The 15,410-nt window shown below is 48.1% G+C and overlaps 2 protein-coding genes across 10 annotated transcripts in view; one reads left to right on the plus strand and one right to left on the minus strand.

Moving 5' to 3' along the window:
• The window catches only part of LOC147639541 (protein LIKE COV 1-like), an 86,304-nt gene that overhangs the window by 19,087 nt on the left and 51,807 nt on the right, over positions 1-15,410 (minus strand). The window lies entirely within an intron of this gene.
• LOC147639542 (uncharacterized) lies at positions 532-13,759 on the plus strand. Its single transcript, XM_086783791.1, has 2 exons — positions 532-636; positions 12,545-13,759. The coding sequence occupies exons 1-2, from the start codon at positions 532-534 to the stop codon at positions 13,265-13,267; spliced, it is 828 nt and encodes a 275-aa protein (XP_086639917.1). The 3' UTR covers positions 13,268-13,759.

A 15,410-nucleotide genomic window follows, 5' to 3' on the forward strand; every position in this document is an offset into this window, starting at 1 on the left:
TAAAAGGTTAGAATATGAAACATTAAAACAACATGTGCGACATACTTACCACCTGTTCACATGCACCAAAACTTGTCAGAATACAGAGCAGACTTCACGACTCACTGGCAGGCGTCCCCACTCAGTAAGTAACACGTCAAGCAAGCAAACACAAAAATACAAGTCATGCGAAAACAGTTTCAAGCATGCAAAATATGTGTGCATGTGCAAATAGTAACATGGACATATCTCCCATTCATGGAACAAGTACAAAATATCTGTCGGCACAAAACTGGCACGACATAAAAACATAAAAACCTGGTCTTCCTATGGAGTGACAGTCCCATAGGAAAGACACAGTTCCAGGCACGAGTCTCCCTATGGTGTGACAGTCCCATAGGCAAAACACGGCACGAATACTGGCTCTTCCATGGCGTGACAATCCCATGGGTCGAACACAGTCCAGGTCATACACGGGTGGCACTGGTCTGGCTCCCGTCCATACGACACCATCCTGCTAACACACGGGTGGCACCAGTCTGGCTCCCGTCCATGTCAGCAAAAATACTGGCCTCTTCACACGAGACACCGGCCTGGCCTCAAGTGAACGAGACACAAAAACTGGAGATGGACCAAATGGTCGGCCAATTGGTGACAGTTTCCTTGTTTTGCATTTGTTTAGTCCTTGCATCAGTATATTTCACCCCTATTTCAATTTGCATAGAAAATTAGGGTTCACGTTTTTGCATAGACAACGAAATTAGGGTTTACGTTTTTGCATCCACAAACAACGTTGTGCATGTGCATTAGGGTTCTATGCATAGGTCTTGCATGTGGCCTTAGCTTTGCATGCAGATTAGGTAGGCACCCAGTCCAAGAAATATTGTAGACATGGAATATGTCCTTATGCTGATGAAGACCTTTTCTCGACATCAGTTAGAGACTTGGGAGTGGAAAATCAAACATGGGTTCTTAATTATGCAACAATTTGAGTAGCATGAAGATATACGGGAGATGTGGGAGTATAAGTTGGCTGAATATAATGTCAGAGAGAGATCCAAGGAGGAGTTGTAGTGGAGACAATCGTAGGGACTGAGGACTAAGGTACAAAAGTGGAGAACTCACCAAAGGTTGAAACTCAGCAAGTGGGAGTTTCTAATGATATTGGAGAGCTTCCAGGACCGGAAGTGGCGGAGAAAGAGTTTCCTGAAGTGAGGAGTGTAAACCGGTGGAAGAGATCTTTGGGGAGGTGCCAATGTTGGTGGCAGAAGAGTCAAAGCAAGTACCAGATTTCATCTCACCCCCCAAGAAGGCAGCGACACCAACCTCATGTTACATATTTTTTTTGATAAGCAGATTTTATGAGCTTTCCACATGTTATGTGATGGTTGGCATGTTGCATTTTGTGCCATCACGTGTTACCACTCCGGATTCTGATAGGTTAATGCAAGTAAATGACAAGCGGGAGTGTGGATGATCCAAGTGAAAGGGGCGCAAAGGTGAATTCCCTTTCTATGAGTAGGAGGGAATGTCTTAAGTGCATTGCATAAGTGACTGCCACCTGGACATGGTTCTCAGCATTAGCATTCTTAGGGGCCGGATTGGAATGAATCAAGTGCCCAAGAAACCACCAAGAAGAGTAAAGATCAGGCGCCCAAGTGTGGAGCTCGCTGGAGGTACCATTGTGGAGATGAGTGTCGAACATTTATGGGGATGTGTGCCTCCCACCAACCCTAGACTGCCGACCAGCAGTTCTGCATCTATTTAGAATGGGCCAGGGTCAGCTCAAGCATTCAGTGCCAGATTTGCTAAGTACAGCCATTGAGCAGCAGTGGTAATGCTTGGATTACCATTAATGCAGCCCCATGTGCAGTTTATAGTCTGTATGAGTCTCGGGACAGCACTACAACTTTTGTCTATGCATTGTAGCTTGACACTAGCATTGAAGGAGTCTAGATCTAGTGTCAGATCTGAATTTTGATCACTGTATATATCTATCTTCGTAATATACAGCAGATTAGGTGAATACTTTTTTGTGTATTTGCAAGATTATGGCTTTGATTAGCATTAATGAGCGGTTAATTACTGCATAATCAAGCATGCTTTTGCAGCTGCATGTGACATGGTTCTCCAATGCCGTTCTCATGTATGCCAAGACACCTTACAACGTTCCCAATTTTTTGGTTAAGGGAATTCAATGGCATTCTTATCGGATCCCATCGCTGTTGACGTGCAAGTTGGGAATTTGTCTTTTCAAATAAAAAAAATTGAAGCTCTACTGAAGTCTAGGAATGCATTTAACACTAATTTTTGCATTTTTTCTACACACCTCTAGATAATTATCTTATGTGGTGCTTGAAAATGTTGCCTTTATATAGGGATTGTCATAGCAAGTCCTATTCAGGTCAGCCAGCCCTTTTCAAGCCATAAAAAAGGTCATCAAAAATGTCAAATTGTGTTCATATTGTGCCCAATACTTGTCCCAACCACTGATGCATGTCCTAGGCACTTCTCAGCACCTATAGGGCTCCAAAATTTCTCCAAATTGCCCATATACGGACTCTAACTGTTGCATGCGCGGAAGCCTCGCTCTATTGATCCACAGCCCTAAGCATACTTAAGAACATTGATGCTAATTAACTTGGATTAAGACACAAAGGAGGGAGAAGAAGAGAGAGATTAGTGTTCAGGTTTTCTTGTATTACTATGGTACAAAAAGGTTGCTTACTGCTTGTACATGATGTAGGCCTGTGGTCAGCCCCATAGGGGTTGACCTCGGCCCCTTCAACATGCTTCTTACTGAATGCTTGATGTCTTATAATGAACTACTGATTTTATGACTTGCTTAATGCTGAATATGATGTACTTTGCTTATATATCATGCTGAGAGTGCAGTCGGCCAATAAGCCTGCTATCGGCCAGCTTGACAAATGCTGGAAATAATGTTCCTCTTTGCTGCGCTTATCTTCAGATGCTACCCACACCAGCTGTCCCTACCTATAGCCCATGGCCACCTGCTGCACTAGGCAAACTGCCAGCCGACAGGCTGTTTTCCTGCCAGCCGACAGTCTTGTGACCTCCCCACTGCTGGATAGTGATGCTAATGCTCTGTTGACGCTGATGGCGACTTTGATGATGACGTTGACCATGCCAATGACGTGCTGCCTATGCTGATGGTGATATAGACCAAGATGATGCTGAGGGTGATGTTCATGATGCTTCTGACACTGCTACACTAATCAAGGATTAAGACTATTCCTGCACAGGGTTAGCCATGACACGGGCGTGCACGTGACATTCCCTTCTGCTAAACTTGATGACGGGATGGAACCCTGTCATCCTTCCTCCCTCGACTTGACTTTGACCTTTAACTTCTACTACTTTCTAACTTTGACTTCTACTACTTACCGACTTCTACTGACTAATATTTTTTTATCTCAGCACCTTCACTCCTAATCTCCACTTTCAAGTCTTTGATAAAGAACTGAGCATCTATTCACTCCTGTCCCCATGCCTACTTTCCCTTAACCTTGACACAACAGTGGGTCACCTACCGGAACTGATCATACCTGTTGCTAGGCCTTTGGAACTAATCTGAGAGCTTACTGAGGTACTAGGTCTACGTACCTACTGAAGGAGATAGCACGGGCGGAAGCATAAACAGTAAACATATGAGAGAGTGTAAAGTAGAATGAGAGAGTTGGACAAGATCACCTTTTATAACACCAGCAAAGCTTTACAATGTCAATCGCCAGCAACTGGATGTTGAACTATGTGCAAGTGAATTGGATGGAGTGAATAATGGGAAACTCCTTATATAGTGCATGAGTGAGTTGGCCGACTGCTCACAGGACAAATAAATAGGAGAAATACAATAAAATGCCCAGATAAATGGTAAAGCCCCAGAACACTGAGATGCACAATTCTAACACCCCCTCTGCAACTCATAGTGTGCAAGAGTCGGAAGAAGATAAGTCAATGAAGATGCAACCATGGACCCTCCAGCACCGCGAATATTGGAATCACCTCCGAGAGAGCACCCACCAACCTGTTTCCTCGAAACAAGATGCTACCACGAACAGCAAGGAACTTTACTTGGCCACAAATTCCTACACAAGTGTGCAGTGAACTCCAAAAATAGATGATGAGTTGCTGGACACACCGCGCCCATAATCCCGCTCACGGAAGATGGGTTTGTGATTAGACCCAGCAACATGGATACTCATCTTTCTCATGGGGTACGGTGTGCTATTGGTTAGATGCGCACATCCTCACACCAGCTAGAGATTGAGATTGGCAGATTCAGAGGAGTACTAGCTGAGGCCAGGATTTGTCAGTTCTGCCAGATGGAGCCAGAGACAGAGTTACATTACATATGTCACTGTCCAGTATATTATGAGATACGAGGCCGTTTTCATTGCCTGTTCAGAGAGGGTTTCGAACCACTTTCCAGAGTCATGAGATACCAGGATCAGAGATGCCTCGGATTATACTTGCTGGAGCTCCGTAGACATAGAGAGGGTCTCTTGAGAGGGAGGGGATCAGAGAGGGAGAGACACCTACAGAGGCAGATTACAGACTTCTTTCGACCAGAGATTGAGCAGTCAGGCCAGCAGGCATTGCAGCTAGCCCCAGAGTATAGCCGCACTAGAGGTACACTGATTGATCGGGCTATAGAGCTCGAGCGGTCCAGGCGCCCCAAGATGAGAGGCCCATCTCGACATCGGCGAAGACTACAACAGAGGATCAGGACCATACTAGCACGGCATGGGAGACGTCCAGTCAGAGTACTCACCATGGAGGACATTGAGGATATCCACCATCGACTGATGAGAGACATCTTTGGATAGTGATGTATATGATGCTTACCTTTGTTGCTGGAGTTTTCCTTCCCAGATGTTATCCATTAGGAGCTCCTAGTACCTTACTTTTCCTCATAGTTGTTGTTTCAGTTTCAATTAGTTGTTTAGTTGTTTTAGCTTTTCTTACACACACATTGTATCAGATCCACCAATCGTTGTAACCTTTTTGGTCTCATAGGTCATTTTTGGCCTTTTGAAGACGTTAAACCCTAAACGCTGAACCCCGTTTTCACTGCCTGTTCAGAGGGGGCTTTGGACCACTTTCTAGAGTCATGAGATACCAGGATCAGAGATGCCTCGGATTGTACTTGCTGGAGCTGCGTAGACATAGAGAGGGTCTCCTGAGAGGGAGGGGATCAGAGAGGGAGAGACACCTACAGAGGCAGATTACAGACTTCTTTCGACCAGAGATTGAGCAGTCAGGTCAGCAGGCATTGCAGCTAGCCCCAGAGTACAGCCGCACCAGAGGTACACTGATTGATCGGGCTATAGAGCTGGGGCGGTCCAGGCGCCCCAAGATGAGAGGCCCATCTCGACACCGGCGGAGACTACAACAGAGGATCAAGACCATACTAGCACGGCATGGGAGACGTCCGGTCAGAGTACTCACCATGGAGGACATTGAGGATATCCGCCATCGACCGATGAGAGACATCTTTGGATAGTGATGTGTATGATGCTTACCTTTGTTGCTGGAGTTTTCCTCCCAGATGTTATCCATTAGGAGCTCCTGGTACCGTATTTTTCCTCATAGTTGTTTCAGTTTCAGTTAGTTGTTTAGTTGTTTTTAGCTTTCCTTACACAGACATTGTATCAGATCCACTAATTGTTGTAACCTTTTTGGTCTCATAGGTCATTTTGGCCTTTTGAAGACGTTAATATATCATTTCATTTCATTTCTCTCTCTCTCTCTCTCTCTCTCTCTCTCTCTCTACTGCGAGATATGGGACTATGCCCCAAAACAGATGGTATGATGACGAGTGCAGAGCCCTATACTCACGGCTCCGCATACACAGAGCCTTGGGAGCCATCACAGAGCAAGAGTCGAGGAGAGAGATGAGGAGACTTACTCGCCGCAAAAGGCGGGCCTTCGCAGAGATACAAGAGCTAGAGATCTTCCATTTCTTCATGAGTAGAGATAGCCCTATCTCATGGCGGCACTTCAGAGAGCCCCGGACACCGACACCCATTGCAGACCCACAGACATGGCACACATATGTAGAGGGCCTATACCACGCCCCACAGCAGCCACCTATACCTCAGCCACAGGAGCCTCGACCTACCACAGCTAGCTTCTTTACCCACTCGATGGTAAAGGAAGCTATCCGCCGCCTACATGGACAGGCCGCCGACCATATGGGCCTACAGGGTGAGCATCTCATATATGCAGTAGATTCTTTGGCTCCTTTTCTTGCACACATGTTTAACAGGGCACTAGCAGAGAGGGTTTGCCTGCGGAGTGGACGATGCACACCATTGTGCCGATCCACAAAACAGGGGATATGCTCGATCCGAGCAACTACCGGACGGTTATGGTTGGCCACGTGTTGGCCAAACTCTATGGTGCAGTGTTGGAGCAAGAGCTTAGCTTATATGCTGAGCGAGCAGGTTTACGCTCATCAGGGCAGGCAAGCTTCAGGAGAGTTTTCTCTACCACTGACCATGTATTCACTTTGAGATGTATGATTGATCAAGCCAGAGTGAGGAAGAGAAAGCTCTATTACTGCTTTGTGGATTTCCGCAAGGCATTTGACACAATACCACGAGAGAGGCTCTTTCAGCGCCTGCAGTCTCTTAGCATACCAGCACATACATGGGGCATCTATGCAGCAGGTTTTTGGGCGAGTCAGATGCCCAGGAGGTATGTCCGAGACTATTGCTAGCACCATTGGTGTGAAGCAAGGATGCCCACTTCCCCCACGCTATTTGGGTTATAAGGTGGCTGACTTCATTACACGGGGAGGCGGAGATGGAGTTGATCTAGCAGGTACCTCAGTACATATTATGCTTTATGCTGATGATATTGTATTAGTGTCTGAGTCTCCAACAGGTCTACAGCAGCATCTACATGCACTCGATGATTTCTGCACACAGAGGGGTCTTACTATGAACCTTGGGAAAACCAAGGTTATGGTCTTCCATACATCGAGACAGGGCAGGAGTCAAGCTGACATTCACTCTCGCAGGACGCCAGGTGGAGGTGGTGACATCATACGTGTACCTAGGGGTTACCTTCTCTGCAGCAGCCACGCGCTTCACCATGGGTTCAGTAGCCAGAGCCAGATTGACACGGGGATATGCAGCAGTGGCTAGGCTAGAGAGACAGTGCCACCAGGCGCATTTTCAGGAGCCCCGGACGAAGGGGTGGCTATTTGACACATTAGTCACACCGGCACTGATGTATGGAGCAGCAGTATGGACGCCAGGACTTGCTACCCATTGGTGGACACAAATAGAGAGACCACAGGCCCTCATGATGGCACGCATGATACGCAGCAAACCGTCAGTACCTCATGACATTATCCGAGCAGAGTTTGCTGCGCCTCCTATGATGGTAGAGACCATATTCCAGACTATATGCTTGGTAGACAGATTCAGAGAGATGCCACAGGACAGATTGTCATACAGAGCTTTTGAGGCATCTAGACAGCTGGCTGAGGCAGGAGACAGAGGATCATGGTATGCACAGGTCACACATTGGTTCTCACAACATGGCCTAGACATGGATCATCTACCACCATTCCAGTATGACAGGGATGCACCACATATCCGTCTCTCTCATAGTGAGAGGAACAGAGTATTGAGACAGGACCTATGGCAGCTCTATACACGGAGACATGGATATCGCCTACACAGCCTCTTCCACCGAAGATGCTATACTGCAGAGATCACTTCATGAGTATCACTGATGATGGATTTATAGAGAGGCCTAGATACATGGAGGGCTTTTTACCACACAGCTCCCGAGTAGCTATTGGTCAGCTTAGAGTTTCATCACATCGATTGGAGATCGAGACTGGCAGAGCAACACGGATCCCCCGAGAGGAGAGGGTATGCAGATTGTGCAGAGAGGAGGTGGAGAGTGAGGAGCATTATGTATGCAGATGCAGAGCATATACAGCCATGAGAGAGAGATATCCCATTTTATTCAGAGAGCCACATTCCCTACGCCAGATCTTTGAGGCAGCAGACCAGCGCATACTGGGGAGATTCATTCTAGACATACAGCGTCACAGAGAGACATTATTACAGGCTCAGACAGCTCCAGAGGGGGGACGACAGACACAGATTACTACATTTTTTCAGAGATCCACCCCACTCCCAGCCCCTACACAGCAAGGAATTACTCTCCAGAGAGCAGACACTCAGAGCCCGCAGGAGACAGAGGACACCTGGCTTTCGGACACCACGCCTATACCAGAGAGAGATGACAGAGATCAGAGCTCAGTTTCATAGAGAGAGTGAGGAGCAACTGGCTCGCTTCAGAGCAGACCCAGGCATGTTCTTCAGGGAGCTGTGGACACCCCCTTCATTGATGTATACCATTCTATACCCCCAATATGGTACAGGATGGAGGTAGCTAGGTTGCATATTATGATTGTATACTCCATGCATATAGCTTTGCATTCTCCTAGTTTGTTGGGATGACAGAGGATACCCCACACAAGTACACTGATTTGTCTCTTAGGCCGAGTTCGGTCTTTTGGAAGACGTTAATAAAATCTCAATCTCTCTCTCTCTCTCTCTCTCTCTCTCTCTCTCTCTCTCAGCGGTCAAAGAAAAGGAACGAATGGAAAGTAACAAAAAGGTAATCAGAGTCGGTGGTCTTCCTCAAGGCTGGGATAGGGCAGACATAGCTCACGAGCTTCGAGAAGACTACATATTAGATACAGATGTACTTACAGCACAACTGAGCAAAGTAGTCCCCTTCGTGGACTTAGGAGACCCTATCTCTATTATAGTAAAGGGTACACAGGCAAAAGTCTCCTATATGGACAACAATGAGAAAATAGCAGTGATGAAGCAAACAAGGTCTCTCCAAGGGACAAAGGTATGGATAGCTGATGAACTCACCCCGCTACAACTCAAGAACAGATCGGCAGAGCTGAATAAAGTTAAAGAAGCAAGAAAGAATGGCAAATGGGCAATATACAGAGGAGGACAAGCAATCATTAAAGAATTCCGTACCCCACCCCCCTCAAGAGCAAATCCATCCATGGATGAAATATAGCTATTTTTATTTTGAACCTCAATTTCGAACTAGATGCAATAGAACCCATTGTAATTTAAACTCTTAAGAGTCTTAAGAGTTCATTTTGAGTTTTTTTTTTCAGTTTTATGCCTCTTTGGCATCGATACCCAGAGTGGAATGTAAATGGATGTACCTGATCTGTCCCATAGGTTGGATTCGGCCTCCCGTGGACGTTAATATAACTCCCTCCCTCCATCCCTCCCTCCCTCCCTCCTCTCTCTCTCTCTCTCTCTCTCTCTCTCTCTCTCTCTCTCTCTCTCTCTCTCTCGCCACCTCCACATGGTCTCAGATAGAGAGGCCTCAGATTCTCATGCTCTCACGGACGATCCGCAGCAAACCCTCCGTCCCACGACATTGTCCGGACGGAGTTTGCTGCACCTCCTATGCTACTAGAGGCCCTCTTCCAGACGATCTGCTTCATACAGAGGATCGAGATATGCCATCAAATTGACTCTCACATAGAGCTTTTGAGGCGTCCAGGCAACTGGGAGAGAGTGGAGATAAGAGATCATGGTATTCACAGATGATACAGTGGCTCACTCAGCATGGTCTCGAACAAAGATCACCTGCCACCTTTCCAGTATGATATACATGCACCACACATCCAGCTCTCTCACAGTGAGAGGAACAGAGTCCTTCGACAGGATTTATGGCAGCGATACACTCAAGAGACTTGGATTACACCCAGTCAGCCTCTACCATCGAAGATACTATACTATAGAGATCAGTTTATGCGTATCTCAGCGGATGGATTCATATAGAGTCCTAGATACATGGATGTGTACATGCCTCACAGTGCCCGAGTGGCGATTGGCCAGCTCAGAGTGTCATCACACCAGCTTGAGATTGAGGCAAGTAGGGCAGCACGGATCTCCAGAGCAGAGAGGATATGCACACTATGCCAGGAGGAGGTTGAGAGTGAGGAACATTATGCAGATGCAGAGCATATAGTGTCATTAGAGTGAGATATACCACCATCTTCAATGGACATCCCTCACTCCGCCAGATCATGGAGTCCGCAAACCAGCGCAGATTTGGCCAATTCCTGTTAGAGAGACAGCGCCACAGAGAGACACTAATACGGACTCATACCACAGGGAGAGGTGGGCGTCACTGATTTCTTCCAGAGATCTATCCCAATGCCTACCCTGACACAGGAGGGGGTTACACTTCAGCGCGCTGCGGACCTCCGAGCCAGATGGAGACCGAGAGCACTAGGCTACCAGCCTCCCAGACTACATCAGAGGGAGATCACAGAGATACGGGCTCGACATCAACACCATATCCAGGAGCGGCTAGCTCACTTACACTCACACCCAGAGATCATGCTCCGAGGTATTTTTGCCTCGCCATCGCCTATGTATCACATATTACACCCCCATTATGGTACTGGTTGGAGCTTCTCTCTCTCTCTCTCTCTCTCTCTCTCTCTCTCTCTCTCTCTCTCTCTCTCTGGTTCCAGCTAGACATATCTACATTGCATTCTTGTATACCCTGCGCATATAGGTTCCATACTGAGCCTCTAGCAGTAGTGCTCCATCCATCACACCCCCCCACTAGCTCAGTACTTTCATAGTTTATTTCATGTTCATTTTATCCTTTTTTTTTCTTCTGGACATCCAGAAGACATTGACAGTTGTACATTGATTTGTCTCATAGGTCGAGTTCGGCCTCTAGTAGACGTTAATACAGCTTTCTTTCTTTCCCACAAGTCTCTCTCTCTCTCTCTCTCTCTCTCTCTCTCTCTCTCTCTCTCTCTCTATTTTCCTTGAGGAGAGCAGCGGAGACCAGATTGACCAGAGCTTATGCAGCATCGGGGAGACTAGAGAGGATGTGTTCGCAGGTTCAGTTTCAGGAACCTCGAACAAAGCTCTGGCTCTTTGACACTTTGGTCACTTCAGCCATGCTGTATGGAGTGGAGATATGGGGACCCTCAATGGATCACCACAGCCGAGCTGGTAGCACTGATGGATGGAGACGTATGGAGAGGCCCTTGGTTTCTATGATTTCCTGGATGATTAGGGCCAAGGCCTCCGTACCACATGATATTATCCGTGCAGAGATGGCTGCCCCCCCATTGGTAGTAGAGGCACTCACTCGATCAGTCTCCTTTATACATAGCACTTGCGCTCTCCCTAGAGACAGATATGCTCGCTTAGCCCTGGAGTCTTCACGATAGTTGGCATCACAGGGAGACGGATCATGTTGGTATGCACAGATGACAGCTTGGTTCCAGCTGCATGGCTTTAGTATGGACAGGCTACCTCCATTTCACTACTCCCTGGATGCACCCTCCCTCTCTCTCACACGGGCAGAGATTACCAGACTTATCAGGCAGGACTTGATTCAGCTGGACACTAGGAGGACATGGATACAGCCGACACACGAGCTTGGTACGAAGATGGCTTTCTATAGAGATCATCTTCTCCAGCTCACGCAGGATGGGTTTGTGATTAGACCTAGCTACATGGATACTCATCTTTCTCATGGGGTACGGTGTGCTATTGGTCAGATGCGCACATCCTCACACCAGCTAGAGATTGAGACTGGCAGATTCAGAGGAGTACCAGTTGAGGCCAGGATTTGTCAGCTGTGCCAGATGGAGCCAGAGACAGAGTTACATTACATATGTCACTGTCCAGTATATTATGAGATACGAGGCCGTTTTCACTGTCTGTTTAGAGAGGGTTTCGGACCACTTTCTAAAGTCATGAGATACCAGGATCAGAGATGCCTCGGATTATACTTGCTGAGCTTCGTAGACATAGAGAGAGTCTCTTAAGAGGGAGGGGATCAGAGAGGGAGAGACACCTACAGAGGTAGATTACAGACTTCTTTCGACCAGAGATTGAGCACTCAGGCCAGTAGGCATTGCAGATAGCCCCAGAGTATAGCCACACCAGAGGTACACTGATTGATCGGGCTATAGAGCTGGGGTGGTCCAAGCGCCCCAAGATGAGAGGCCCATCTCGACATCGGCGGAGACTACAACAAAGGATCAGGACCATACTAGCATGGCATGGGAGACGTCCAGTCAGAGTACTCACCATGGAGGACATTGAGGATATCCGCCATCGACCGATGAGAGACATCTTTGGATAGTGATGTGTGTGATGCTTACCTTTGTTGCTGGAGTTTTCCTCCCAGATGTTCTCCATTAGGAGCTCCTAGTACCGTACTTTTCCTCATAGTTGTTTCAGTTTCAGTTAGTTGTTTAGTTGTTTTTAGCTTTTCTTACACAGACATTGTATCAGATCCACCAATTGTTGTAACCTTTTTGGTCTCATAGGTCATTTTGGCCTTCTGAAGACGTTAATATATCATTTCATTTCATTTCTCTCTCTCATTGTGCCATCAAGAAGGACTTATTGATGCGCATGGGAAAGCTGGAGACGGAAGCGGAAATATGGAAGAGACGCTTACCATGCAAGAGGAGTGGGAGAAGGAAAAGCTCGCCATGCAAGAGGAAATCAACCTTTTGAAGAGCGAAGTGGCATCCTTACGTGATCGTCCACGGGAGGAAGGAGAGACTCTTGAGGTGGACAAAGAGGCAATCAAAGAAGAGATCACCAAAACCCTCACCCACACAATCGAGGGGAAAATGGAGGCGGCCCGCGAAGGATGGGTAGACGTGATGAAGAAGAACATCAAAAAGGAGGTGCAAGAAGGTGTACAAGTGATGAAGAAGAACATCAAGAAGGAGGTACAAGAAGATGTACACATGATGCAGTCTACTCTTGATGAAGAGAAGATGCGACGGATCCGGCGCCTCAACATCCGAATCACAGGGATACCAGAGAGCACTGCCTCCACGCCCGAGATTGACGGGCGGAACCTATGTACCAAGCTGGGACTAAAGGAGGATGAGCCGCTCCCATTCACTAGAGTATGGAGGACAACCCCAAAGGACTCCACCAAAGGCAAGGCCTTAGTGCTCCAGTTCCCGGACGAGGAGAGTAGGATGAGCTTTATGAGAAGACGGGCTATCTTGAGGAGCTTGCCAGGGGACCCCATCTACTTCGATGATGACCTCACATGGATGCAGCTGGAGCACAGAAGATTATGCATGCCGAAGATCAAGGCGGCATGCAAAGAAGGGAAGAAGGCACATTATAGGGATATCTGGCCTATGAGACACGGAGGAAACAACATGAAGACAAAGAGATACACATAGCAGTCTGGAACTGTAATGAAGTCCTATGGACACATCCAGGGAGACTTGAGGAGGTGATGGAGGGCCGGGATATCATCTTGATGACAGAGACACATGAGAGCTCGGAGAGGGGCTTACCACGGGTTGAGGGTTATCAGTGGGAGTCAACTCACCGACAGGGGATGAGACAGGCCACCTCCCGAGGTTCAGGAGGTATTGCAGTGCTTTTCAGACATGGGTTACATGAGCATGTTCGAGTCGTAGCACGAGACTCGGAGGCGAGATACATGTGGATTAGCTTACGCCTCTCGGAGACCAGATGGATTTATATCGCCCTTTGCTACTTTCCTCCAAAGGGGTCGCGGTTTGCCACCACCGAGGAGCCGGTGGAGGCTAGTGAGTCTCCATACTCTGTCTTATCTGAGGAGATCTTACACTATTCAACACTGGGAGAAGTCTTCTTGATGGAGGACTTCAATGCACGGACTCAGAGCAGACAGTGCGAGATCTATGACTTTGAGGATCCCTTGAGACTAGAGCCGCTCGCCACAGAGGATACAGGGACCACTCGGATCTCCACTGACGGAGGAGCTGACAGCACTGGATATGGGCAACATTTGCTGGAGCTTGGGGCCCGACACCATCTCGTTATTTATAACGGGATGACTCAGTGGCCAGATTCAGGTGGGTTGACTTGCTTTCCAGTGGGGGGCGGCAGCAGTACAGTGGACTATGTGATGGGATCCCGGGAGGTAGCAGATATGGTGTCTCACTTCACCGTACCACCATGCCCCATTGGGGCGGATCATACATATCTATCCCTCACTTTCAGGAGCTTACTGGAGACCCACCCACCCATCATACAGCCACCACGCACTATTTTCCACTTCACTCAGGACCTAGCCGATGTGTATGACTATCATGTTCATGATCAGCTATTTGCCTTAGACCCATCGGCACCCATGGCTATGCTCACCTCCCAGCTCTCACATGTACTGCACTCCGCAGCCGCACGAGGAGTTTCCCATACCACATACAGACAGGACAGCCACCTACATCTGGGAGCATGCCCCAGAACCGATGGTATGATGATGAGTGCAGAAACCTTTACCTCAGTCTCCGAGTGCAGAGGGCTCGCGGGGAAATCACCCAGAGACAGGCAGGCAGGAGGATGCATACTCTCACCCGCCGTAAGCGGCGAGCTTATGAGGAGGCTCAGTACTGGGACACATATCACATGCTCATGAGCAGAGATACTGCTGCTGCTTGGAGGAGACTCAGAGAGCCCCGTCCTCCCACACCTATTACCGATCCTCAGACCTAGCAGACATATGCAGAGAGACTCTATGATGTGCCTGCACAGCCCCCTATACCACAGCCCACAGAGCCATGCTCCACAGTCTCCACCTTCTTCACCCCACCTATGGTTAGGAGGGCCATATGCCGACTCCAACATGGACGGGCGACAAATCATACAAGATTACAGGGAGAGCATCTCATCTATGCTATTGATACATTGGCACCATTTCTTGCTCATCTCTTCAACAGAGCTCTGTCAAAGGGGTTTCCAGCTGAGTGGACGATGCACACTATTGTGCCGATCCATAAAGCGAGAGATGTACTAGACCCTAGGAACTACAGGACCATCATGATTGGCCATATATTGGCCAAACTATACGGGGCAGTTTTGGAGGCAGAGCTGAGCACTCATGCAGAGGTTGGGGGATTGAGAGCAGCAGGCCAGGCAGGCTTCCGACGAGCCTTCTCGACCATCGACCACATTTTTACATTGAGGTGCCTGATTGATCAGGCCAAGGCACGGAGGCAACGGCTCTATTGTTGCTTTGTAGATTTCCGCAAGGCATTTGATACTGTGCCCAGAGAGCGCCTCTTTCGGCGACTACAGACACTAGGCATACCCTCAGACATGATGTGGGGCATATACAGGCTATATGAGCAGGTTTTCGAGCCACCTGAAGACAAGGTGCTGCCTAGGACCACAAGTCGGAGCTCTGATACCATGTGAGAAGTCACAACAGTGCCGCCACACAACCAAGGCCATCAGGATGGCCAAGCAACGCACCACAGGAGGCGACCACCACGAGCATGAGCACCAGCACCCCCTCGGGCACTGCAACAAACCCTCCACCACCAGGCTCCCATC

This window comes from Cibotium barometz, chromosome 4 (assembly GCF_041138505.1).
Source record: "Cibotium barometz isolate CiBa-2024 chromosome 4, ASM4113850v1, whole genome shotgun sequence".
Lineage (NCBI taxonomy): Eukaryota > Viridiplantae > Streptophyta > Polypodiopsida > Cyatheales > Cibotiaceae > Cibotium > Cibotium barometz.

What these genes read in the sequence shown, in the direction of transcription:
- LOC147639542 (XM_086783791.1), top strand. Translation starts at nt 532, where the DNA reads ATGTCAGCAAAAATACTGGCCTCTTCACACGAGACACCGGCCTGGCCT. An exon ending in TGGTCGGCCAATTGGTGACA is followed by an intron (nt 637 to 12,544) that starts GTTTCCTTGTTT and finishes GAGAAGGAAAAG; the next exon opens with CTCGCCATGCAAGAGGAAAT.